The sequence below is a fragment of the Lepisma saccharinum genome, chromosome 6 (assembly GCF_977018435.1).
Source record: "Lepisma saccharinum chromosome 6, izLepSacc3.1, whole genome shotgun sequence".
Classification (NCBI taxonomy): domain Eukaryota; kingdom Metazoa; phylum Arthropoda; class Insecta; order Zygentoma; family Lepismatidae; genus Lepisma; species Lepisma saccharinum.
The window spans coordinates 5,678,660-5,705,410 of NC_139234.1; the positions used below are offsets into that span (position 1 = coordinate 5,678,660).

The 26,751-nt window shown below is 39.2% G+C and overlaps 1 protein-coding gene across 3 annotated transcripts; it reads right to left on the reverse strand.

Annotated features, from left to right (window-relative positions):
- Positions 1-2,441: 2,441 nt before the first annotated feature.
- Positions 2,442-26,751, reverse strand: LOC145988522 (ketosamine-3-kinase-like). Of its 3 annotated transcripts, none has more exons than XM_083123415.1 (8): positions 26,673-26,751; positions 22,733-22,929; positions 21,008-21,192; positions 19,776-19,950; positions 19,023-19,076; positions 17,237-17,378; positions 7,216-7,390; positions 2,442-5,889 (listed from the first exon to the last, which is right to left on the reverse strand). In XM_083123415.1, exons 2-8 carry the CDS (start codon positions 22,871-22,873, stop codon positions 5,826-5,828), a joined length of 936 nt encoding a protein of 311 aa, XP_082979541.1. In that variant the 5' UTR covers positions 22,874-22,929; positions 26,673-26,751; the 3' UTR covers positions 2,442-5,825. The 3 variants fall into 3 exon arrangements, with proteins under 3 accessions (XP_082979541.1, XP_082979540.1, XP_082979542.1); XM_083123414.1 differs by having other exon boundaries at positions 26,637-26,692; XM_083123416.1 differs by lacking the exon at positions 26,673-26,751 and adding an exon at positions 26,205-26,222.

Here is a 26,751-nt window from a genome sequence, read left to right on the forward strand (position 1 = left end):
CAATCATCCACCATTCTTGATCAATTTGTCAACTGCACTCAACAGTTCGTCCATAATGACAGACAGGCACCCGAAACGTTTGTCATCATGAACGTTCTCCGTCCCAGAGTTAAAGTTTCGACACCAGCACCAGACAGACAATGACATTGTCTCCATAAACCTCCTTTAAATGGTGAATATCACATGGTCCCAATTCCTGGTGTTGAGAAATGTGATCACAACATTTTAAATTCTTCTGAACATTGTAAACACTCGCAGGAACAAAACTTTGCACATACTGAGCAGTCAGTCAACTGAAGTAGTTTGACATTAAGCGGCGGCTACTCGCGTCACTAGCGCTCCAGACAGCATGAACGGGTACTACTTTCCGAATGGCCCTTACCTTTTGTATTTGGCCCTCAAACCTTTTCTTGAATCCTTTTTAACTTCATCAGATGAAAGCCAAACAATATCACGATTTCTACCAGTCATTTTGAACTGTTAAACTTAGAATACACAAAGGCCAAAGCTAACAGATCCACACTCTGTCACTAAACTTCATAAACTGATTGCTATCATGAAATGGGGAATTTTCCTTTGAATGGGAATTCCCCATTAGAAAAGGGGATTTCCCAGGAAATGTTATTTCTCATTAGGTTAATTTAATTAGACAACTATTGAAAATTTAATTAGGCCAATTTTCAGTTACATAAACTTCTCGGACCCAAGTCTCTAGCATACCGTGCCATTGCTCTAATCACTGAACTACCGAGCCGGCCTGGCCTTGCCTGAATCGTCTCTGCTAGTGTTACCACAACGGGATCTGTTGCCTTTGAAACACAGTGCTACTGTGACCAGGGTTCGAGTCCTGGTCGAGCCTGCATTTTTCGCAAAAAATTTCTACGTAGTACATCTCCTGTGTGTGCCTAATCTATAATAAATAAACTTCTATTTGTTATTTGGAATACCTTTAATTGAAAAAACCAAAGATGGTTTATTTTTTTTTTAAAAAAAAAATACTTGGTTTAAACTATACTAACATGTAGAAATTTTCAGCGAAAAAAGCAGGCTTGAACAGGACTAGAGCCTGGGTCTCTGGCATACCGTGCCATTGCACTGAGCTACCGAGCCGGGCTGGCTTCGCCTGATTTTTCGCTCTCGCTGTTTTACCTGCGTGGAATCGTCTCTTCCAGTGCTACCACAATGGGATCTGTTGCATTTGGAACACAGTAGACTTCGACGTTGCCTGGTTCCTCCCAGCGTAGAGATGTTCGCTGAAAATTTCTACGTAGTACATCTCCTGTGTGTGCCTAATCATCAATTATAAAAACATGGTTTAAACCAGCCAACCCTGGTCTGGAGTACTATTGGGATTATTATCAATATGAGAATTTATTACATACCTTATATACTTATATATTATTTCTCTTCCTTTGGAATAAGAAGCAGTAAATAAGGAGAATTATGATTATTTATGATGGGTATGTAATTCCAGTGTATCCACTGAATAATAAAGGTCCCAACTATTTCTAAATATTTAGTGTTAGTTATCACTCCAAGTGGCATCTCAAAGAGAGGGGGTAGTGCAAGTGCCTTCCAATTTTGACTTCTACAACAGTTGCCAAAATGTCTGAACTTGGATACATGTACAAACAAGTAGTATTGCTCAAAGTGGGTGGATGCTTCCCCCCCTTCAAGGTTAAGAAAATTTTCAAAAATTATTCCCTCGTCTACTGCATTGTCTCCATGTTATTCCATACAAGCATCCCCTAATCTAGGGATTTCCACTTCGAGCACTAACAAGTAGCATGCACTCATTAAAATTTCAGAGAGGAACTCTTTCAGTAAGTTACATGGTTTGTACACCCAATAGCAAAATTAAATAGTATGCAAATTCTCCATCACCACTTTCATTCCATCTGCTTTCCATGTAGTGATGAGAAGAAAATACATCTTCCTAACATCAACAGAATGAAAATAGAAATTGACAGTTTGCCTACTATTATCTTTGCCCTTGACTGTACATTCAGCCATAAAGATATCAGTATGCAAATTGTCCATTGCCTTTTTATTCTTCATTTTATGTATTTTAGAGAATGCAATTGTACTTGTACTGAATTATTATCCGCTTATTCTTGATTCCAACAGAATGAATGAACATGGTGACAGACAATTTGCCTATTCTATTTACCATTGGCTGTACTACTGTAATTAGTATTACATTTCAGCATTTTGTGTTTTTAGCAAGTTATTAATACATGGTTTTCAATAGCACAGATTCAAAGATAATTAAACATTAATCACCGTTAAAATTTTCGTAAATTGAAACTTTTTAGCCCATTGCATAAGAATCCCTTGAAAAAGTGGATATTCAATACACCGTAAGACACAACGAGGGTCTTACAATATTAAAATAATAAATGCCATATTCAGAACATACATTTTTTTTTTTATTTTCATGATATTTCCAGAGACAATGTAGATGCTATTAAAAGTAATACAATCAACTCTGTTGTAGTAAACATTCAGCTGTAATGAACCTTAATCACTAGTCCCAATTCAAATAAAAATACAATATTACAAATTTCGATACAGTACAGTACTTCAAAACGAAGCTTCTTATATTAACTTGAAGAAACAGGTTTCCTGCATGCAGTGACTACAATGAAAAGGGGGCAGCCTACGAGTGTAGGCAAAGTGGAGGTGTGATTTAAGAGGTGATGAAAGATATGTTTGATACTGTGACGATTTGATATAACACAACTAATACTGCCTTAGGTATTTTGTTTCCTCTGGCACTACTCAGGTTAAGGGAAGCCTTTTCTGTTTTATTGAACGAATGATCTGAATCTGTAAGGGTTCATTATAAGCAGAGTTGACTGTACTTGCATCAAAATCAAGACAATGTGGGGTAAAACGCAGTTCCATATAATTTTATTACAAAAAATAGAGTATATTAATCAACTACTCCTGTGCTAGCCAACTTGTTTCTATAATGGTCATGTTACATGTACCGGTCTCTCTTCTCACCTGTTTAGCTAAAACAGCATGTCTTTTCTGTATACTATCACTAACGGCTAATGGAAAGACTGAAGACGTTAAGAGAGGAAGTGGCGACAGGCTTCGCAACTTGGGCCTAAACTTTCTTTGTTGGTATACTACATCCCAAGATTTATGGCTGTGGTTTCGTCTAGGTTGAGGGAGACGAAGGTTGTCATGCAATGTCCAGGAGAATGTGTGCTTTCGCACAGGAAGCTAACTTCAGAGCAACATGGCTTTCCGAGCTGGAAGTTCTGTCACCCAAAATGGGTTCTTCTGTTGGCAGTTGAATGGTGCCAGGTGACCATCAAACAAAGCCTGGTGTACAAGTTGCAATATGAAGAACAAAGCATGTACATGTAACGTGGCCATAATGTAATTCAGGAGTTAGTGCAACAGGCTTGTACTATCATTAAATGTGTGCACAATTATCACAGTCTACCATTTGATTAATTGAAAATAATGGTTGCTTATGATCAAGATGAACAAAGAAACAGGTTTTCCCGTGATTTTAGTAAAGAGGGTCTATCCTATACACACTATAGCTGTGTACTTCACTCCTGTCCCCTGGAAATTAACATGGCTAATTAATTTGAAACAAAAAAGCTTATCTGCATGATACATGATAAAATATATAGTTGTTAATTTGATTATAGTAAAACCAAAAAAGTTTATCTTTATGATAGATGATAAAATATATAGTTGTTAATTTGATATAGTAAAACCAAAGGTTTGCCTTTATGATAGATAATTTTATATATATATATATATAGTATATAGTTTGTTAATTTACTTATAGTATAAACAAAAAGTTTATTTGCATGACAGGTGATAAAGTATGTATAAATTGCAGTTAATTGCACTGGAATAACCTAAGGAAAATGAGTGTGTAAAAATCAGGAAATCTGGTTAGATGTTTTCATGTTAGACCACTTAAATCAAACTACAGCTTTCCAAATTTGAAAAATTACATTTTAAGAGAGAGATCTAACATTTGTAACTAAATTTTGTAGGCCAGAAAATTTATCCTCTTACAGTTCCCCCAATTAATAGTCTGTTGCATGCAAACTGTTGTTGCCAAACGTATGTCTGATGCAAAATATCTCATGATCGCACTGTTACACCAACTGAAATACCTCTTCCCTCTGTGTTCATTGCCTCCCCTCCCCTCCATTGTGAATGTGGTAACAAAGTGTTCAAATTCTGATCTCAATCACTGGCTGATAGAGAGCAAAGTATATAGGAATTGTAGCTTTTCTGGCAATGTGATTCAAACAAGTGTTCTTGGGTCACCAGCCAAGTTAAATCTGCATTAGCTTCCAACATTTCGAGCGCATACATTGCTCTCTTCATCAGGGAATCAGTCATCATCATTCCATAAAGATGAGAGCACTGTATGCCCTCGAAACGGAAGCTAACGCCGATTTAACCTGGCTGGTAACCCGAGAACATGTATTCGAAGCAACGTATGTGGTGTGGAAGCACTCGCATGATAGCTGACAAAGTTTCCAGCAGACAACAGACCACCAAGGATAACAAGATAAAATTCTGACCTACAAGAACTTCTCAATTCAGGCGAGTACAAGCTATACAATTTTATGAGATTGGTTTAATGGGCTGAAAAATAAAAAGTCATGCCAGATATTCCCGTAGATTAGTATCTACAAGAATATAATACTAACATTAATACATTATTAGTTTATAATAAGATATTTTTGATTACACTACTACATAACCAATTGTATAGCAACAGTCCGACCTCCCCCTCTGACAGATCAGATATTTGGAAAATAACTACTCAAGAAACATTTACATAATTTTTGTCCATGAACTTATTTCAGTAGACAGTAAATATAAAATGTTTAAAAGATTTTAGACAAGAAAATATTACAATTTCATTGACTTTTTACATGTATGTTAATTTGTAGATAAATATACCAATCTGCTATTTGTGATATAACCTGTGATGTTTCAATATCCTCTAGATGACTATAAAGGCCAATTTCATAGCTACATTGCTCATTAAATGCATAAATGGTAATATTTATATGCAAGGAACATTTTAATCTGTGCATACTATATATTGGTCATTCTATTAATTTGTAAATCAACATAAATATGTTACACTTTCTTCGTTTCACCAGTTCTTCTGTACTTGGTTTTCACAATATTTCAAGTGTTTCAGCCTTCATACAATTGAGTATTATTATTATTATTACCATTATTACTATTATTATTGATGTGAAGTAGGTAATGGGTTAATTCTGATTATTCTTCCCACCCTTGTTTCATATTGTTGTATTGTAATATTTTGAGTATAATATTTAAATTGCTTGTACTATGGGATATAAAATGTTATGAATGTGTTAAGTTTTTGTGTTAAGTTTTGGATTCAAATACTTGAACTGTTCATGAAACCTTTTTAGTTCTAATATAAATAGTAATAGAGGCCATTGAAATACTAGAACGACCAATATATAGCCACATGGGTGTTATACCTAGACATTTCGTATTTGTAAATAAGCAGATTTGTTTTTGAAGACAAAGCCTATTGCAGGCCAGTTGGAAGAGAAAGTTTGCAGTTGGTTAGTGGTAAACTTGACACTGATTCTCTATTGATTGTGATGCAGCTCGAGCATCTAATGCATTACTTCACATTGGTATTGCGTACAGGAGCCATTTCAGCATACTTCACTTATCAAATTCATCTTTGTGGGAGTGTAAAAATGCACATAATCACAGACACGACTTTCAAAATACACATCTTGAAGTACCACCTATCTATAGTGTTTCAATCTATTCGCAGTTCACTGACACAGACTCCGCATTGTTGCAAGGCTCGACCCTTTGTAACCAGCTCCAAAGTGATTCCTGGAAGAGATATTTGTTTCTGAGCAAACATGTTTTGGAGTAATTTAATTTTCCTCGATTTTACATTTTCCTGCATTTTAAATTTTTCTCGCTTGGTCCCCTGAAAAACGTAAAATCGAGGTTCAACTGTAATCACTTCAACACCTAGGTAACTAGAGTAGTTAATTTTTGTTTGGTACTTTTTCTGCATGTGCAAAAATTTTCCAAAACTACCCATAGCAAGAACTATCGATAATTCACTCTGATGATTTTCTTCGCGATCGATTTCGCCATTCGTCTGGTGGCTCAGGTGGTGAAATTGACCGCAAAGAAAACCTGCAAGGAAAAATTAAAAGTGAACTTACCAGAGTGAATTACATATCTCCGCGTAACTGCCAAACAGTTATCTTTAGATACAATCAGAAGTATCGAGTTGATAAAGAACAAAACACATTATTCTTGTATGATCAAACATCTTGCAGAAATTATATTATTTTTGCTTGTCTGTTTATAGTGCTGGGTTGAAATATTATGATGATGCTTTCCTGCCAGTTGGACAGATCATGATAATTTGTTTAACCAGCTTGTTTGTTAGGTCCAGCAATACAATTCACCAAATTCTGTCTACAATACTTGCAGTTTCTGATATATCAGTAGTTGACATGGGCAAACAATTGCTTAAACTGAATAGAAAATAGACCAATATAATATTTGTGTATTTTTAACTACATCATCTACTAAACATTGAACTGAATAATGCAAAGTATCTTACCTATTATACCAAGAAAGCTTCAGAAAATATGCAAACTAAAGGACCCTGCTCTCCTTAGCTTTCCTGATACTCTCTGGTGTCCCCTTTGACACAGTATTGTTAATCTTTCTTTTAAAATATGTAGGCACAAATATGTGGCATTTGAATGAACAAAAAACATTTTAATAAGACAGTAGTACATCTTTGGCCCAGGTGTCATTATTTCCAAGGGCAAAGCGACAGGTGACACGTGTCACTTGGGAAACAGCCAATCAGCAGCAACATTTCACACCATAGTAGCAACCTCAATCGAGATGAGTCCCATGTCGCTTGTCGCTTTGGTGTCAATTCTCCCTAATAGTAATGAATTTGGCATTGGCATTCTATACCATGCAGCACATGCTCGGTTCTAGATTTGCCAAGGCAAAGGAAACTCTGTGTTCAGCAGCCCCTTCTTCAACACTAACACCCTGCTTAAAAGCTCAGAGCTACTGGTTTGTTGGTGGAACAATATTATTAACTTCATGCAATCCTCAGTGTGATAAGCTTATCAAATTTACACAGAGCAAGAAGAATTCTCCATTTCTGAAACTTACCAGTGATTCAAGTAATGGAACAGCTGATAGAGCCTCTGTCGAGTTTCAAAGCCAGGTGCTTTAGGAATAATGGAATGATATGAATCGTAGAATGTCTTGTTGAAGCCACCAAACATTCCAGCTATTGCCAATTCAAATTCGTGGTGCCCGTAGAATGAAGCTGGATCAAATATGACTGAAAGTCAAAGCAAAGACATACAACTACAGAATAGGTATTTTTGAAGAATAAAGTCGTTATTGACATTTTAATGTAGCAAAAAAAGGATGTAGCAATTTTAGTTCCTTTCTCTTTTAAAAGTAACTCAGTTATAATTACTTCATGAAGTAAATACATTACCTTATTTTATATAAGAGATATTATACAGGGTGATTTCGAACTCCCATTACAAACTTAGGGGGGTGAATCTAGAAGGAAAAACAAGCCGAAAGTGCCATGTGGCAAAATTACGAAAACGGCACCGTGTGGCTGCCAGAGCCGTGAGAAAATCGGTTCACACCTCTTTCAAAGAGCAATAACGTCTGAACCACGAAAGATACGAAGATCGGCTCTGGCGGAAGTGGAGGAAGTCGTATCCAAACAATATCAGGGCGTTGAAATTGCGGCGCTTTTCGTAATGCGCAAGGGGAATCCCCAAAGGAAATGGGGAATCCCCACTGCATGTGAGCGGAAAATCGCGCAAAATGGAGAAAGACGACGAGGGAACATGCTGTCACAGGACGGTCGAAAAGTGACACATGGAGGGAGTCCCCAGAGGAGCGCATGAAGTGCGACAAATGGAACATGCTTGGACAGTGACTGTCGCGCATCCCAGATGGTACGCAAAACGGAGTGATGGATGTACACGTGCATGCTACGTGGAACGCAACGTGCAATTACAATTGCGATATGAACCACTACGTGCCCCCTCCCACCGGGAATTCGTTGAACCCGGGACCTCGGGAGTACAAGGTCAGCCGGAAGTCGGCTCTCTGAGGAGCAGCACCAAATATCCACGTGCCCCACGAATGCAGGGACACCTCCCTAAAAGGCACAGCCACAAAAAAAAAGGAAAGAAATTGGCACGTACGTATGAAGGGTTTCACATTGGAATGTACAGTATCACTTTGGCGGAAGGAAAACAGAGAGTAGCACAAACAGATAAAAATCAGTAACACAGATATTGACCCTTTGTCCTGAAAAATAGGCAACTTGTGCTAAATCTTGAATCATTGCTGCTTGATGTTTCTGTTCATTACCGATGGTATGAAGGAACGACGATGAACTCTGAATGCAGCACGTAAGCACTGCGAAGGACAGTATGAAAACATCCTTTGGCGTGTGCAGAACGAAAACTCACAACAGGGGCTCAATATGACGACCACCAACATCGATGCACACATTGTACCTTCGAAGAATGTTCTCATACAGACGATTGAAGACCAGTGGATTCTCTCGAATAAAGTCCGCTGCTGCCACAATCCTAGCAACCAGGTCATGCTCAGACTCGATGGGGGTTTCATAAATGAGACTCTTCGTGCGCCCCCATAGAAACAAGTCCAGGGGCGTTAAGTCGGGAGATCGTGGGGGCCACGGCACGGGCCCGGCACGCCCTATCCATTGCCTGTCATATCTGTGGGTCAGATGGTCCCGTACGTCCCGTGCAAAGTGGGGTGGCGCCCCATCATGCTGGAACCACATGTTTTGCCTAATGGCCAATGGCACATTTTCCAACATCTCGGGCAATGTCTCTTGGAGAAAAATCAGATAAGTACGACCTGTGAGATTGGTGGGAAGTACGTATGGGCCAATTAAACGACCGGCCAGTATTCCTGCCCAGACGTTGATGCCCATTCGCTGCTGGAACCCACGAGCTTTCGTTGCGAATGGGTTCTCTTCATCCCACACATGGCTGTTGCGGGAATTAAAAACACCCTCTCTGGTGAATTTCGCCTCATCCGTGAAGAGCACCAACTGTGGAAACTGAGGCGTATTCACGCAACGACGCACAAACCATGTGCAGAAGCGAACACGTGGTTCAAAATCAGTGGGACCCATGGCGTGCACCTTCTGGGGGTGATATGGGTGCAGTTGTTGATCATGAAGGACATTCCACACTACAGACTGAGATACACCAACTTCCCGCGCTACGATTCGGGTACTCGTACCAGGGTCTTCGTGCACAGCATGAAGAATTGCCTCCTCCACCGCAGGCGTGCGCCTCGTCCTTGGGGCACCTGTGTCCACTCTACTCACAACAAATGTTCCAGATTCACGAAGACGACGGTTCACTTTTTCGAATATGGTGTGTGATGGCGTCACACGTTCCGGGAAACGTTCCTGGTACATCGCACGGGCAGCCCTTCCATTGCATCTCGCTTCCCCGTAAATGAGCATCATGTCTGCATACTCCTCGAAACTGTATTGCACCATCGTGGGAGTTTTCACGTCCACACACACCCACAACGTCGTAATGTTCCCAGAAGATACGTCGTGTGTACGTACTCAACCAATGTGTCACGTCCAGCGCTCTCTCCATACAGTCTTGCAATACCCAGAGGGCGCAAGGGTCAACTTCGACCAGGGATAGCGAGTGACTCCTAGTATGACGTCAGCGCACACCTTCATGCATCACAGAGGCTACGAACGGGAAGGAACGCCAGTAAGTACGGGTTGGTCGCTCCCGTTCCATGTCCTTCACGTGAGAACGTTAATGACTAACGTCGGACTCGCATGGGATACCTCTACACGCTCTGCAGTAATGTAGTACAGAACAATACGAACGTGTCCCAGCATTCGTGGGGCACGTGGATATTTGGTGCTGCTCCTCAGAGAGCCGACTTCAGCTGACCTTGTACTCCCGAGGTCCCGGGTTCAACGAATTCCCGGTGGGAGGGGGCACGTAGTGGTTCATATCGCAATTGTAATTGCACGTTGCGTTCCACGTAGCATGCACGTGTACATCCATCACTCCGTTTTGCGTACCATCTGGGATGCGCGACAGTCACTGTCCAAGCATGTTCCATTTGTCGCACTTCATGCGCTCCTCTGGGGACTCCCTCCATGTGTCACTTTTCGACCGTCCTGTGACAGCATGTTCCCTCGTCGTCTTTCTCCATTTTGCGCGATTTTCCGCTCACATGCAGTGGGGATTCCCCATTTCCTTTGGGGATTCCCCTTGCGCATTACGAAAAGCGCCGCAATTTCAACGCCCTGATATTGTTTGGATACGACTTCCTCCACTTCCGCCAGAGCCGATCTTCGTATCTTTCGTGGTTCAGACGTTATTGCTCTTTGAAAGAGGTGTGAACCGATTTTCTCACGGCTCTGGCAGCCACACGGTGCCGTTTTCGTAATTTTGCCACATGGCACTTTCGGCTTGTTTTTCCTTCTAGATTCACCCCCCTAAGTTTGTAATGGAAGTTCGAAATCACCCTGTATAACATGTTTCATGTATGTATTGCAAGTATATTCTTTCCTTCGGTGATTACCATAAACAAATTAAGGTTGATTCTCATTATATTATATAGTATTTTAAATATGAAAATTATTGACACAATAAATAAAAAGTAAACCATACACTTGAAAATGAATGTTAACTAGCGGTGAGCCGATTTTGATGTCAATGTTATGACCAATCAGCATTGGGCATACATGCCCACACACAAATAACCACAGGCCAACCTAAGTACAAGGGCCATTAGGTTGGCATCAGGGAAAGCTTGTGAGAGCTATTTTCCCAGAAACTTATACCCCCCACCCCCAATTAGAATCATGGGTCATGTTTACCAACCAGTTGCCACTCATGGGAGGGGTAGAAATGCTTTATTTATAAAGAACCAACCATTGTTAGGCTAACAGTAGCCATTTTGGAGAACAAAAACCATGTGCTCCAAATCACATGTTTACTAAATCTTTTATTCTTTACTGAAAATCAGAGATAACACTCACCCATAGGTAAAATAATGCCTAATTTATTAAAAGTAAACTCATTTGCAATTATCTGGCATAATTAAGCCAGAAAAGCTGGAAAAAACACTTTTGTTTATACTTTTTAAGCAATTGATAACTCTGCCATCTGGTGGGAGAAAGTGGCAATTCTCCCAAAGACAAGGAAAGATCTCAAAGGACTCCAGCTGGCCAATGAGAAGCCGTCAAGGCTGTGACGTAACAGAGGAGACTTTCAGATGGCCTATTGTGTTCTGAGTTTGCTAGTCAAGCTCACTTGTATTACAGACCCACCTGAGAGCAGGTCAGCTTGGAAGTTGCTGGTATAATCCAGTGTGTGAATGGCCACCTGTGCCAGCAACAAAGGATACATAAAGGGAAAAGGGATCTAAGGTCCTGTTACAGTAAACACAGGCCTAAGTGTGTGTGACCAAGTGGGATATTGTGTCCACAAGTGCATTTAAGGATCCCAGTGAAAATTCAGCAAAATAGCGAGTTTTGTGTCCCTCATCCCATGTGGAAATCCAGACCACATGGTCGGCAGAACTGACGCCATAGAAGCATCCATAGGATATCAAAGAATATCCAAGTTGTTCTTAGCCATCCATCCAAGAAAAGCCAGGAAAATTCATTTATCACCCGCCAAAGCCTTTGTTACACCAAGGAAGCACATAATAGTAATTTTTTAGTGTGGTGTACCACAAATTTGTCCATGTGTCGGGATGTGGCGATAAAGAGTGAAATAGCGTGTGTAAAGCACAGACAACCAGACCACCGTAGCACAACTCCTAGGCAGGTTAGATGCCCTGCAGAACACTTGCAGGGAAATTGCCCGCAGTGATAGTGCCATCGCCATAGAAGATAGAATTCTTGACCGATTGAGGAGGGAGATGCAGAACTGTATGGTTGAAGAACCTAGTTCGCACAATAGCATCTCCGAGGGTCACAGTGTTCCGCAGCCTGCCCTTCCGCTATCAGACAATAGTGAGGAGGATCAGGCAACCGAACAGGCTAAAGATAGTGCAGCCCTCACGAAAATTTTGGCGTGCCTAGAGGGGTTGGAGAGGTACATTACTAAATCACCTGCTCCGGTAAACCCATGCACCAAGCCAAGTCCTCACCCAAGTAAAGAGTCTGCCGTCGGAGCCACCAACCACTTGCACAAGGTTCCCGAAGTCACTAGCAGAGGTCCAATGTCAGATCATAGTAGTGGGTATTCCTCCCCCCAAAGGTACCATGTTTCACATAACTTCTCGGAATCCTCATCCGGAGGTTCGGACACAGAATTCCGAAGCCAACGGAAAAGGAAAAACCGAAGAAGGGGTAAAAGTGCACCCAGGGTTAGGTTCTCAGACCTAAAACAACTGCCCACGTTTAGCGGTCAGGGAAATAATCTGGCCTCTGATTTCTTACAAGAATTTGAGAGGGATCTTGATCTTCTAGAAATAGATCTAGAAGATGCCCTTAAAATAGTGTCGTATGGTCTGCGGGACGAGGCACGCCAGTGGTTCGAAAGGAACGAACACAAGTTCCGATCGTATGTGAACTTTAAGAAACAGTTCCAAGAAAGGGTATAGAACCCCAGGGTAGGAGTTCGTTAAGACCTCTCGGGTCCACAGAGCATATAGCTGAGGTGCATTCCGAAAGCCACAGTCAGGGAAACTAGATAGGCAACGTCCTGAAGTGGGGAGGGACGATGCCGAACCTAGATTAAGCCCACCATGTTCAACCCAGTGTAATCATCATCCAATCATTAAGGCTCATCAAGCCATTGGAGATTCAATGTTGTCTAGGCTAGCTCAAAACAAGTTTGGTTACCCAGTCCAAAGGGACTATGACGGTAGATACCATGTAGGGCTATGTAAGTCGGGACAATCCTCTAGCCAGCTGCTCAGTGAACTCCGTCGTACTAAAAGTGTGCACGATAAAGTAGTGTTGATGATTGCAACAAATGACATGCTCCGAGGGGAAGACAGCGACCGAGTGCTGCGGAACCTCGAGTGCATAGTAGGGGTTCTTAAGAGGAAAGGTGCCAAGAAGATAATCATTCTGACACCTCCACCAATTCCCAGACTAGCTAAGGAAAATAGAGCTAAGTTCTGGGCAGGGTATGATTCTCTCCTAGGTAAAATTACAAAGAGAGAACAAAGGTAATATAAGAGTGCTTGATGTTTCTTCCAAGTTTACTCACCAGGGTCAAGAATTAAATATGTCCTTATTTGAGGAAACCATGGGGTATGGCAGTTACAAAAGGCCTGCCCTGGTTCACCTCAGTCCCAGGGGCATGGACGTGATTCTCAAGGCGTTAGATGAGGTACGGTGGTTTACCCAGCAACAGCCAGAGACCAACAAACGTCAGTCACCTCAACAATGGGAGGATGTAGATGCCATAATGCCATACACTCCACCCACGGGAAACTAGCCAACGGTGCTCTCGTAGGAAGTAATGGTGGCGAGGGTAAAGTAAATCCCCCTAGATTAATAAATGTTCCATTCTGTAACAGGGACGACAGTGTGTCTATAGAAAAGGAACTGGTTAAGGATAATTGTAACAGTGTAGTACCCATTAATAATTTGTATTAGTCAAGTAACATGTAATATTTTTAATGTTATACATTGTGTCAATGGTAGAAATATAAGTAATCAACATGTAAATAACATGAAGCTATGGAGATGTAGTCCCAAAGTATACAACCTGTACATCGACAAGCTCAAACTATTACATCCTGATTTAGCATCCAAAGTGCCTCAAAAATGCTAAGCAAAGTTGTGGATGGGGTTCAGCTCTGTCTGAATACAGAACAACAGTTGTAAATAGTATATGGGACCTATATTTCATTTTTGTGCATTTTTTATACTTCCAATGTTCTAATATATCCTATATTTAGAGCATTTCACATTTATGTTGTCCTATTTTAGGGTATGGTAAGAAATATATCTCAGAGCTAAAAAATGCCAAAACAAAATTAGTAAACATCTCCACTACCACCATGTTTGAGTAGGCCAAAGGTAAATGTCGACACAACCAAGGTACAGCCAAAGCCAAACATGGGAATTCACCACCAACACAGCCAAATTGTGTAAGTAATGGGGCAAGTGATAGTGTGCGGTGACCCCATCACAAGTGTGCCACCATCCCAAAACACACAGGCTTAGGGGTGAAGAGCGATACATCGCAAGCAAGATGTTGGGAACTATCCACCATGTCCCCTGAGGCACAGGAAGCATGGGGAGTGTCCGAATAGTGGTTGTCACACCCCAAGATTACCGAGCGGAAATTAACAACCATGAAAACCAGGACATACCCATAGTGCGCATTGTGTACGTGCGCATAGACAAGTGATATCCGAACCTACGTATAAAGAAAGATCAACTTCTAGAAAGTTCCAAACAACTTGCTAAATAGTCTGGAGGGAGTAATGTTTGTGTATATATAATACCCTGTTTTTGTATCTTGTTGCTTTTGTACTTGATACAGAGTCTGAAGAAGACCTTGCTAGAAGGTTGAAACGTTACGTTTAGTTTATGTTTTTAATAAAATAAATTACTGCCTTGGTCAGCATATTTAGTTTTTGATAATCATGGAAACAAGGCTTAATGGTGTTATAATCAGTATTTTCCCTAAGTTAACCAAGACGGCACCCCGTAGGCTTAAACAATCCACCTGACATCTCTATGCGACATCCGCTACAATTTCCTTTCAAACCTGAGTTCTCACTGTTATCACCTTATTTTGCAGGTCACACTCGCAGCACCTGAAAGCGCAGGTGGGAGGAAATTTGCCGGGAGGATCAACTACCCCGAAATAAAATTTAAATTACCATAATTCCTTAACCATTTATGGTTTTTAATGTATTAACAATGAGTAACATACTGTACAAAGTTCAACTATTATATATAGAAATATATAAGATTCTTGTTTCTTTATGAAAGTGTACTTGAACCAAATAATGAAAGCGTCACCTGTCAGTTAATATCCACCATGAGGTTCCACACGATTTTTGTGTAAATAATCCTGCGACACACGCTTCACACGAATGCACGCATTTTCATACAATGTTAATTTGATAGATCTACCTATTTTGCGACGACATGAGCTCATGCAGAAATGTTTGGAACCTTGTGAAGCCGGGAAAAGATGCCACGCCACTGTCCCTCTGCGGACTGTTTGGGTATGATATTTTCATCATATAACTTACGCATCATCGTTCTCCATTGCCTGCAGACATTCCTCGTCCATTACCGGTATGGAAACAAAACTCACTTCTTGTCCCGCAAATGTGTGACCACCGAAAATTCACGGAAATATTTTATTTCCTCTCTTCACCACAATGCTCCTTTCGCTCCATTTTTTCCAGTTCACTCCCGCTTTTCTTCCTCTTCTTCTACTCCTTACCACCGTCTTTTTGTGTACAACACAATTAACTCAGATAACTTGTCAATTTACATATTTATATAATATCACAATACTTGCAGATGTATGTGTCAAAGATATTTTTGCAATAAATGTTTGAACAAACTTTCTATCTTTATTTATGCGATAGCATGGAGAATATCACGCTGTAAGTTTTATAGGTTATCGCCATCACCGCAAATTGTCCTTGCGTGCAGCCGCCGTCACATCAAAATGTCCTTGTGCATAAGCGACAGCAAACTTTTTGGTGGTAAATTTTATGACAAAGGGATCTTCAACAACAATAGATCAAAATTTGTTACAAAGGCCCTTATATAACAATGACTTTGAATTTAACAATATAACATTCACGTAAAATGTGATTTAAGAATTTTACAATTTATAATAACTTTCAAATGGTGCCATCTGGCGTTATTTTCTGGAATTGACGTGATTATAAGTATACGTTACCGCAGTTACGCTCCATCTATCGTGAATTCTCTGAAATTCGTATTGTACAGGTTTATGGACGTGCGTAGATTATCTAAATGTTCTCAACATTCATTACATTCTTTTAACCTTATGATGCCATATGACAATAACCGTCATACTTGAGCAAGATCTATATACTCTTTTCCATCTCTACCGATTTCCTTTAGGTCCATCTCAACGTTGTGCCTCCATCTTCGTCTTCCTATAGGTCTCTTACCATCAGGTTTCCCAACAAGAACCCTGTAAACTCCTCTTTCCTCTCCCATTCGTGACACATGGCCTGCCCATCTAAGTCTTCTTGATTTAATTATTCTAATATCATCTGGGCATGAATAAAATTATGTAGTTCTAAATTATGTAACCTTCTCCACTCACCTGTCTCCTCATCCCTTTTAGGTCCAAATATTTTCCTAAGGATCTTATTTTCAAATACTCTCAATTTGTGTTCCTCTTTCAATGTAAGGGACCAAGTTTCACACCCATATAATACTACAGGCAAAATTTCCAGAATATTTTACCTTGGGAACATCCATGGCCTTATATTGCTGTTTCTTGACATGTCTTTTTACAGTGCAGAGTTGTCAGCTCTACGCCTAACCCCTAACACTCACTTTCACAATGCATAATTTTCATTACTTTGGCAACAGTAATGTAGGGATGGATGGATTTTATGACTAATTACCTCACATTAAGTGAATATTTTAAAGCAAAACTTGCCTAGATTGATGTGGTATAGTTGCAATTAAAAAATGTATTTTAAAATTTATAAATATTCAGAACCACTTTAAAAATTCCATGTATTGATTGAAAATTGATAATTGGGAATTGATAAGATTAAAGGCATCAGCTCAATCCTAAAATTAGCATTTTATTTATTTCAGCAAACCATAATGTTGTAAATTACTGTTGAACCAAGAAACTATGCCATGTACAAGATGACTGTTGGAGGTTATGTCGTAGGTGTTCCAAAATAAATATACTCAGGTTACAAGCAGAGAGAATTTTGGTGAAAGTCGTATTTTTAAGAAAAAGGTGAAGAAGGAATAACAGGATGTAAGGGCAGATTCTATTCTACTGACGGTATGCCACAGCTAGTTCTGTCCACATCGCATCGTGATTCTTTGAAGAAATTTCTAACCCGGGACCAGATGGATCTTAAAATTCCACTGGCTGGAGATGCACTTTTTGAAAGTTTACGTTATTTGGCTTACCTGGGCCCTCGTTTACTTCCGCGATGTTCCCTCCCCACAGGTCCCCATGCAGGAGTGATGGAACTATCTCGATGTCTTTGAAGAAGGAAGGGATTTTCGGCTGAAGCTGTTTCCACAACTCCATCGCCTGCCTGTCTCCATACTGAAATGACAATGGAAAAATGTTGACAATCTGGATGACAATCGGTGACAAACAAATGTTTTTTTTTTTTATATATATATATATATAGTCCTATTGGTAATATCTTCCACTGGAGTTTCTCTTTTAAGGATGAAGGAAGCAGACTAAACAAGAAGATGATCTATGCAGCCTTGTGTATGGTACCTATCTCTCTTTGTTTTAAGCCCATTTTGTGCAGGACTGGACATACAGTTTAAAGTGGGATCAAAACCACTATTTGCCTCCACTGGGGATCGAACCTGGGATACCTTGATTACAGGGCCACAGAATTACAAGTAGAGAGACCATGCCTGGTGTCAGATTGAAGCTAGAATTTAACAAAGATGCTTGTGGAAATATTACTTTCTTTATTTAGTCTAGGAACATGTCACATAAAATGCACAAATCACATGAATGGAAAGAGAAAGATTGAAGAATTGTTTATTACAAAAAATGTCAAAACATTGCTCCAGTTAGTGAATATGTTAAACTGTAGCATTTTAATTTTCTGTATGAAATACATCGGAGCCTAAACATATGTATTAATGATATTTTTAATATGCTTTATGTAACTTAATAATTGACTTAAATATACACCTACAACTGCAACATGAGAAAAATTTCATTACTTAGAACTCACCAATCTCTTTTTTTTCCCAATGCAAGCATTTTGCCAGAACTGAAATAAATGTGCACCTTATGCAAAAATGTACCTTACCCCCTTAATATTTTGACCACCCTTATTAATGACTCACAACCAACAGTGTGTCTAGGGAAAAACCCTTGGACAAGGGAGTTTATGTATTGTGGTCGATGTTCGATGACATTTCTGTTGTTGTTTCTACTCCCAGTAGTTTTGTCTTTTCTTTCTGTCTATGGGTGCGTTCTGAAAGTCTTAAGGAAACAAACAAATTCAACGAAGATAACTGAGCTCGTGAATCTGGTGAAACCTGTTATTTTACAGACTTATGGGACGTTCTAGACGAAAGTGCAGGTGCAGTGTTTTGTTTAGAGAAAGTTTCCGTATGGTGTCAAGCGGAAGGCATGTCCTTCTGGCAGAAATAAACTCTGCTGCAAGCAATGTTACTCATTTTAATCACATTGTAAGAACAGTTAAGGCACACTCATCTTGCCCATGTTGCTTCATACCGCATTCTGTTGAAATTACAATATATTTTCCGAACTTGCAGTTTGAAGCCATCATGCACGCGCGTTGTCTACAGGCAGCAGACAATTCTCACCAAACAAACCAGCCTCCTGGTCCGTGTGTTTGGTGAATCTCGTTCTTGCACGAAACACATGAAAAGCGACTTTTGGGACAGCATAATAAACCTCACAAAATGCACGAGAGCACTTATGGGATGGCCAGTTACCGTAACTCGTGCGACTTTCGGAACGGGCCTTAAGTTTTTGCTGCCAATGTTCTTTCGATGATGAATTAATTATTGACAGTACACTGTTTCTAAGTGGGATATGGAATGTTGCTTTGGTCTGAACTTCCCTTGGCCTTTTGCACCATAGTTTAGTTGAATACTGAGATATAACAAACACATTTTAAACATTAGATTCTACTTCACTTTATCAATATAAATAGATAGTATATTCTGTAAAAAAAAAAATACTTACATTTTTTTCAATAAGATTCATCTGATGATCCAACCTCTGTCTTGTGAGAAAGGTCTGAAAAAAAAAACTAAATTAGTGATTAATAATGATACTAATAATAAATTTTAAATTCTCTGAAAATTCTGAATAGATCAGAGTATTTTGTTTCAGAAATAGGGGTCCAAGGGTGGAAGAGATGGGTATTGAGTTTGAGTTTTGCACAGATATGCTAATCGGAAATGGACTTGCAGTTTAAAGTGGAACCCAAATCAATATGTGACTCCACCGGCTATTGGACCCAGGACCCATTGATTACAAGGTGATGACTTTACACCATCTGAGAGGGTCCAATAAATTGTTATTATTATATATCATTATCATAATTCCTCCCATTAGCACAGTAAACTGAATGATCAGAAACGAGGAGTAAAGTAAATGAACAAATGTTATTCTCTCAAGGGGTCTCAAGTTCAATCATCCATTGAGGCATATCCCACAGTGGATCGACTTTAAACTGCAGGTCTAGTTAACATTAGCCTACCGTAAGCGTAAACGAGGCATAAATTAAACTTTTATTCTCGATCCTGTTAAACTTTGTAATGAAAGACAGAACATTTAAGTCATCAAAATATTAAGAATGTTAATATAGGCAAAAACCAGGCAGTTGGGAGAGGCTTTCGCCACTATCACCCTCCCCAGGGCACCTGGAGGTCAGCCACCTTGACAGTGAGTGGTGGATTTTACTAGAATATGTACAAAAACAAGAACACTTACCACCCAATCGTCACACCATGTGTTGTCCATAGGAAGATATCCACAACATGTGGTTGTATGGAAGCCAAATTTATCCACATACTTTATTCGTTCTTCATCATCATCTGAAGATTTGTTCACCTTGCCTTCATCTGCAGATTGCTTTTTCTTCAGTTCTGCATTATGCATGTGCAGCCTGCAAGGTAAAATATAACTCCAGGTTATCACATGTGAAATTTCCTAATAATTGAAACTAATTCTATTTTTTTTCCATCCTGAGTTGAATGTCTGGGAAGCTTCGTTCATTGCAGAAGAACACTGGAATAAATTAAATAATGAAAATGGTAACATAGATCCAGTATGGAGTTTTCTTTTTCACAAATGGAGTAAGCCACCATCTTAAAAATTTAATGTAACAGAAAACATCAAGAGACTTTGTGAAAACAATGATGAATTTGAATTACCTGATGATATTTGGGATTCACAAAAAAAAACAGACTGCTTCTTTTCACAGTTAAGTTGCTATATTACAACACTGTAACATTGACAACATCCATTATATAACGGATTCTTTTTGTTTAAAAAATTACTAACCATTGTTATAACTGTATCTTTAGTCAAAATGAAAATAAATGTCTGATGAAAGGAGCGTGTGTTCTCCTGAAACGTCACAAAGAAAAACTGTTTTCTTATGCTTGTAATAACCGTAAACTACAGGAAAATAATTCTAATAAAATTTAACATTTTACACTACACATCTTACAGAGTTGGTGAATAATTATTTATAATTATTCATCAACTACTGACGGGTTGCCAAATCCAGAAAAAATCTGGATACCAAATATTTCTTTCCTGGAATGCTGGGAATATCTGTATGCATGGATTATCCATCAATATGCAGAACGTTTGTGATTGATTGAATTGCTTTATTTCACTTCGCTTCTTGTGCCACTTTTGGCTAATTTGTGAAGATGGGGATGAGTGATGGTGTGATGAAATTGACGAATGGTCACTCACGAACAACCATGCCCAGGCCGGGATTAGAACCGGGGGACCCCTGCATCGTAGCACCATGTGCTAACCACTCTGCCACCAGGACTGGCTAAGAACTTTTGTGATTTTTTGATATCCAGAATTCAGATTATCACTATTGCTTGACAATTTGAAATTAACTAAATTATTTGAGAATCCCCCCAAAAATCTCGTGGTAATGGTTTCTTCTTTTCCTAGCAATCTGATAATGGAAAATGTACCTTGCCAAATCTCCGCCAAGTTTTCTTGAATGTTTGTTCAACGCTTTCATGTCCAAGTACTCCATGATGAGCATGGCCCCTCCTTTGGGATTATCGAGCACCTGGATGGGTTGGGGGACTCTGACAGTGTCAGTTGCATACACAACTCTCAGGCTTTCATACTCTCCATCAAACATAAGGCGAGACTGCAATGAAAATTAAAAGTAGGCATACGTATCAAGATGTGTGTGTTAATATCTACAATTAACCTCTTGGGAGGGATTTCATATAATTTCTTTATTAGTCCATCACTGAACATAAAGTACAAAAAGATAATTTTAACAATATACACAAATGTTAATGTTAATACATAAAATAATGTTAAGATTTATGATAGTGTGACAACATACAATTACAGTTAAAACACCTTTACAGACAAATCCAATAAAATATAATGTTTTACAAAATTTTGCACCTGATAGAATAACATGAATCAAAAAATATATCCAAATCATTCACTAAGGATAATTCATTAAACGATTCCTGAACTCTTATTGTTGGTGAGTTTTTGTGTATATTTAACCTTGACAATGGCATGTGGAAAGGTGTTCTGTTCCTCACTCTAAAAGGTGTTACATGGAAGTTTATTCTCCATTGGTGTGGGGACTCATACAAACCATGCATATTGTTCAAATGTTAAACAGTATAAAATATTTAATTCTTTCCATTTTGGCTATTTTACATCACCTTTCCACTGCTTGAATTGTGATGATGAGGACGAATGATGAACTTACAAAATAGATGATGGGGAAAAATATAATTATATATATTTCAAAAATAGGTTAATATAATAATTTTGATCCATAATATGTTCCATGATGGCATTCAAAATGCTTTTTCAGCAGTTCAACCCCTTTTAAAATCTTTCCTTCGTGCTTATGCATCTACGCCTTGCACAAGGTTTAACATTTTGTCACATGTTACGCCAAACTCTCTTGTCATCTGTCAAACAAGTTGTCAGAAAATAAATAAAAAAATATAAAAAACAGAGGGAGGGGTGAGAGTAAGACTTATGCTACATTGAATTAGAATTCCTTATAGAGCATTCATGTGAATCTTCATGTAGTTTTCTTTCACTACTGTTTAGATATTTACAATAAGTTTAATTGGATTACGTAGCCACGGAACTATTGACAACAACAGCGAAAGCGAACCACATGACTGCTCTAGAAATAATTCTAAGGATATGTAATTTTTCAGAATTTGGAATATCATAGTGTTTTTTTGCAAGAAGAGGAAACTTACAAAAATGCTGCCCTAGCATTGGCCAAAGGTCTAGCCGACTCTTAAGAACACATGGAAGAAGTAGTGTCACTATACCACAGATAAAACCTTATGTTCTTATCACGAATAAAACCAAACACATATTGCACTCAAATCACTACACCATTTATAAAAGCTGAGGCTGTGAAATGCCAAACATGTAGATAGACAAGACACAAATCCCAAATAGAATTATACTGGCTGTAGGTCTACGAGCTGGAGCTTGAAGCAATTCTTAAGTGTACTATGTTAAGAAAGAGGCACTACCATAGGATCCTCAGTTGAACAATGAACAACAATGATGAGAATGAATTCTGTATATACAACTAAGTCCCTTCAGCACAGCAAAGTAGATCTACATGGAGAGAGATAAGGTATGAACTATTGTATCAGTCATGTTAAAAGCAAAAAGGTGGACTTTACCTGCGATTTGCTATTGTGTTTCACAAAAACTGTTCCTGTATCTGTCAAATAAGCCTCTCCTTCATTTATGCATCCACCACCGCCTCTTCCAGTACGTTTCAGTACACTTGTGTTAAGTGCTTTCTTGATAACTGCTTCCATCTTTTATTAAGTTGGTATATACACAACTTATTCCTCACTCATGAACCCTTGGTTCGCTGTAAGAAGAAACAATGGCAAGATTTTGAATTTGGCAAGTCTACACTACACAACTCACAGATAATTTAGTTACATTTTCATTCACGCTAAACTGCCAGGCTCTAAAAGTTACAGCGGCTGTTCAGTGTATGTGTGACCAAATTGTACTTTCCAAATAGTTACGAAAATCAGTGGTGCCAGGTGTGACAATGCTTGATGTGTCTCCCCTGGTTCCAAACAATGGCCCGGCAACGTAGTTTCCATTGCAGAAGGCTCCGTTGGAGAACTACGAGGGGGATCTTGTTCCATTCCTCTTGCATAGCTTTCCAGAGTCCATTCACAGTTGTGACACGTCTTTTGCCCAAACCCTTTTTAAGCAGTCCAAATCCACAAAAGTCCATTGGACTTGCATCTGGAGACTTCACAGGTATATCGTTGAAAGGTATGGCCTGTATTCCAGTAGGCTCCTTCATATCCTGGTAGAATGCGAGGGACAATCTTGAGGTGTGTGATGAAGCTTTGTCTTGATGGATGCGGACCATGTTGATCTCGTTTCCGTACATTTCTGGTAGCTCATGCTCGTAGATCAGCCTCCGGATTTCCTCCTGGTAGTACTGCGAGCTGATTTTGCAGTTCTTCTTCACCCTGCGAATCTTCAGTTTGCCTCGATGACAGTAGCCGGCAACCACCATGAACCCTTTCGGGAAAGCCTCTTTGCATGCTCGGACCCATTTTGTGAAGCACTTCACGCCTTTGTCTCTGTACATGATGGCTCTTGGTTTGCAGCAGTAAAGTAAAGGTACACCCACGCCTCATCCAATGTAGCGACGTACTGCCACCTTTGGTTCACTTTGGGAAGAATTTTTGGCCCAGCAAGAAAACACAACCACTCTCTCACAGCTCACACACTACACTGACCAAGGTCCGGCGAGTTCATTCTGCACGTGGGGGGAAAGAATAGTGTTTGGTCAAACATACACTGAACAGCCTTCTGTATAACATGCAGATGACATTGTCCCTTTCAACAGAGGTGCGGCAAGCTTGGCAACAGCAGTGGCTGTTTGAACAACACAGTTGGTTTTTGTTGATGCAGGCCCATACCGTTGTCTCCTCTTCTGGCAGAAAACAGGTAGTTATACCTTTTGACCTATAGACAATATATTTACTTATTAGTTAAATCAATAGTCTGCAATGTTTTCCCGTAGTGGGCCATTTTCATATTCAATAAGCAAATGAGGGCCGTATTGTTCAAGGTATGCCCACAGAGGCAGTGGTAACTTTAAAAAAATCACATGGTTTAAGCTGTCCAGTACACATTCATTTACTATAGTCTCTTCTCATGAAACAAAATATCGGCACAGGTAATTGTTGCAAAGAACACTGGCAGATTCTGAAATGAGATTAGATGCTGCAATACAAGAAATAAGCATAATGAAGCAGTGCTGTATGTTATTTTGTTTTTTTTAAAAAAGAAAATTAGCAATTCATACCATTAATCGTAACACCTGTTGGAGTGTGATGCGAGTGCATCAGCAACAGCATCCACAGCATAGCAGATTGTGTTACTTTACCAGGTGAGATCTATGAAGGGTTAAAGCCCGGAGGTCGCATGAAGGAAGAGGGTGGAAGACCAGTGAATTAAATAATGGAAAACAACATCTTCCATTATTGCTACATTAGCAATTTTTCTGCATTGAGTGAGAGTGAGACACAGTGACAGTGCGAGAGCTCCAATTGAAGGAGAAATAAGGGTGCTCCACCCTCACCCCTCCCAGTAAAAATTACGCAAAGAAACCTCTATTTTAAAATTGATTAACGGGGCAACCAACACAGAACTTGGCCCGAGTTCCTTTTGTTTTATTACGATTTCATCATGCTATGAATGCAATTTTAACTTGGTTCGTTTTCGTTTTACTTCTGTTAACACATACTGCGGAGTTTTACCGAGTACTTAAGATGCTCAAAATATGCTTTTGTGGTTAGGTTAGGCAGGTCACGTTTGGTTCACTTAGCATTAAAATAAAGTTCCTAAATGCATTCTACTTAGGTTCCGATTTACTTCTACATAAACTCCAACTACTCTACGATCTTACAGTCACTTCTGAATGGAAAATACATTGTCCATCGGAAGCTCGTATGCTTGCGTAGGGTAATTTTTGTTGTTTTTTAAACATAAATAACGGTAACAGTATCCTATATGCCGAACGGATTTCTTCATTTTTACAGAAGAAACTACTTACCGAAATGAGTTTCTGTAGCATTTTGAAGGTTCGTAGAGGTGTTTTCTTTCATCGTTGAATCTGTTTGACAGGGAATTCATGTATTTTTGAAGAGAAATATCTCTCTGATGCCCAATAGGCATTGCTTCCATTTGCTTTCTCTAAATGAACCGGATGTTGCACATGTTTCATGACGTAATCTCCTGTCACTGTTTCCAACCACCCCATTGTTTTACAATAAAAAGACGTCCCTTTTTTTTAACTATGTATTCCTAACCTAACCAAACCTAGCCTTAGCATAAATAGTTTGGGGGGCTATGCAGGAATGAATTTTGGGGCTATGCGTGAATGGTGTCTGGGTATTTTCTGTTAGTAACGTTGGAAACACTGCGCATACAATATGCAAGTCAAGCTGCGCAACCAAGTGTGTGACCATATGGTGTTACGGAAGCGAAAAACCCCAAGAACAATATTAACTGTTAATGTCAGAAATTGAAGTTATTTTCGTGACAAAAGCAAAGTAACACCTAAGAAAATGTTTCCCAATGCACAATAGGTAAGTACCAATGTAAAAAGTGACGAAATGAACGTCAATGAACGAATAACGTGTTCAGCAGATAGGATACAGGTACCTACATAACTTTTTTTAGAAATCCAAACAGTGCTCATTATTTTCATGAAGGTTCAAATTTCCTGTGACAATGATTGCCAAAATTCTACGAAAATTAGTCTTCCTGCTAGGAGAATTTAAAAAAAAATCATAAAACAATCGGAATCGTTACCCAGAACTTGAAAATTTCATCATACTTAAAAATATTAAAATCTCTACAATGAAGGAGAGATCATCCCATTTTCATCATTGATATATCTTTTTCCTTAAAGTTTTGTAATGATATTTTATGTGTAGCCGTTCCTTTACAAGCATCGGAAACAGTAAAACTATGCTATGAGTATACAAAAAGCTGTTTTACGTGGTGGATCATATGAAACTGCAAACACTTTCGATTTAGTTGGTTGGTGTTTTTTTTTTTTAAGTCCACTTTATGCACATTAAGGCTAATTGGGACTGGACCTACAGTTTAAAGTGGGTTCCGAACCACTAGGGCCTCCACCGGGGCCCCTTGATTACAAGGCGACGACACTACCACTGCGCCATCGGGGAGGCCCCATAAACAAACACCTTCGAAAATATCATTTTTCAGTGACACATTCAGCATCATATTCCTCTAGAAATCTACAAAATTTTGTAAAATACTTCAATTTAAATTATCTAAGTCGAAAGTTGACAATCCTAAGATAATAAAATTGAAATATAAACGGCATTTAATAACACTACCCGGTTTTCCCCCTCTATCTAATGCTCCGAGCCTGCTTGCTAAGCACGATTATTTTTACTTGGATCGCTTGACAGCAGCTACATTGTTTTTAAAACAGGCACATATTTGACTACATACATTTATACAACAAAATTCACACGTATTTGTGGTTAAAAATATCCATTTACTCACATCGAAAAATGCCCTTGACACAAACATACAACTTACATTTGATTTGCACGACATGCCACCACAGATTACAAAACAAATTTTTAATATTCATTCTGTTCAGAATATGTGTGTGACG

Excerpts from the sequence above, each read along its gene's own strand:
- LOC145988522 (XM_083123415.1), bottom strand. The coding sequence starts at position 22,873 with ATGGAAGCAGTTATCAAGAAAGCACTTAACACAAGTGTACTGAAACGT. Across the intron at positions 21,193-22,732 it reads AACACAATAGCAAATCGCAG|TCTCGCCTTATGTTTGATGG; the intron begins GTAAAGTCCACC and ends TTTTCATTGCAG. Across the intron at positions 17,379-19,022 it reads TGAATCTTATTGAAAAAAAT|TATGGAGACAGGCAGGCGAT; the intron begins GTAAGTATTTTT and ends TTGTCATTTCAG.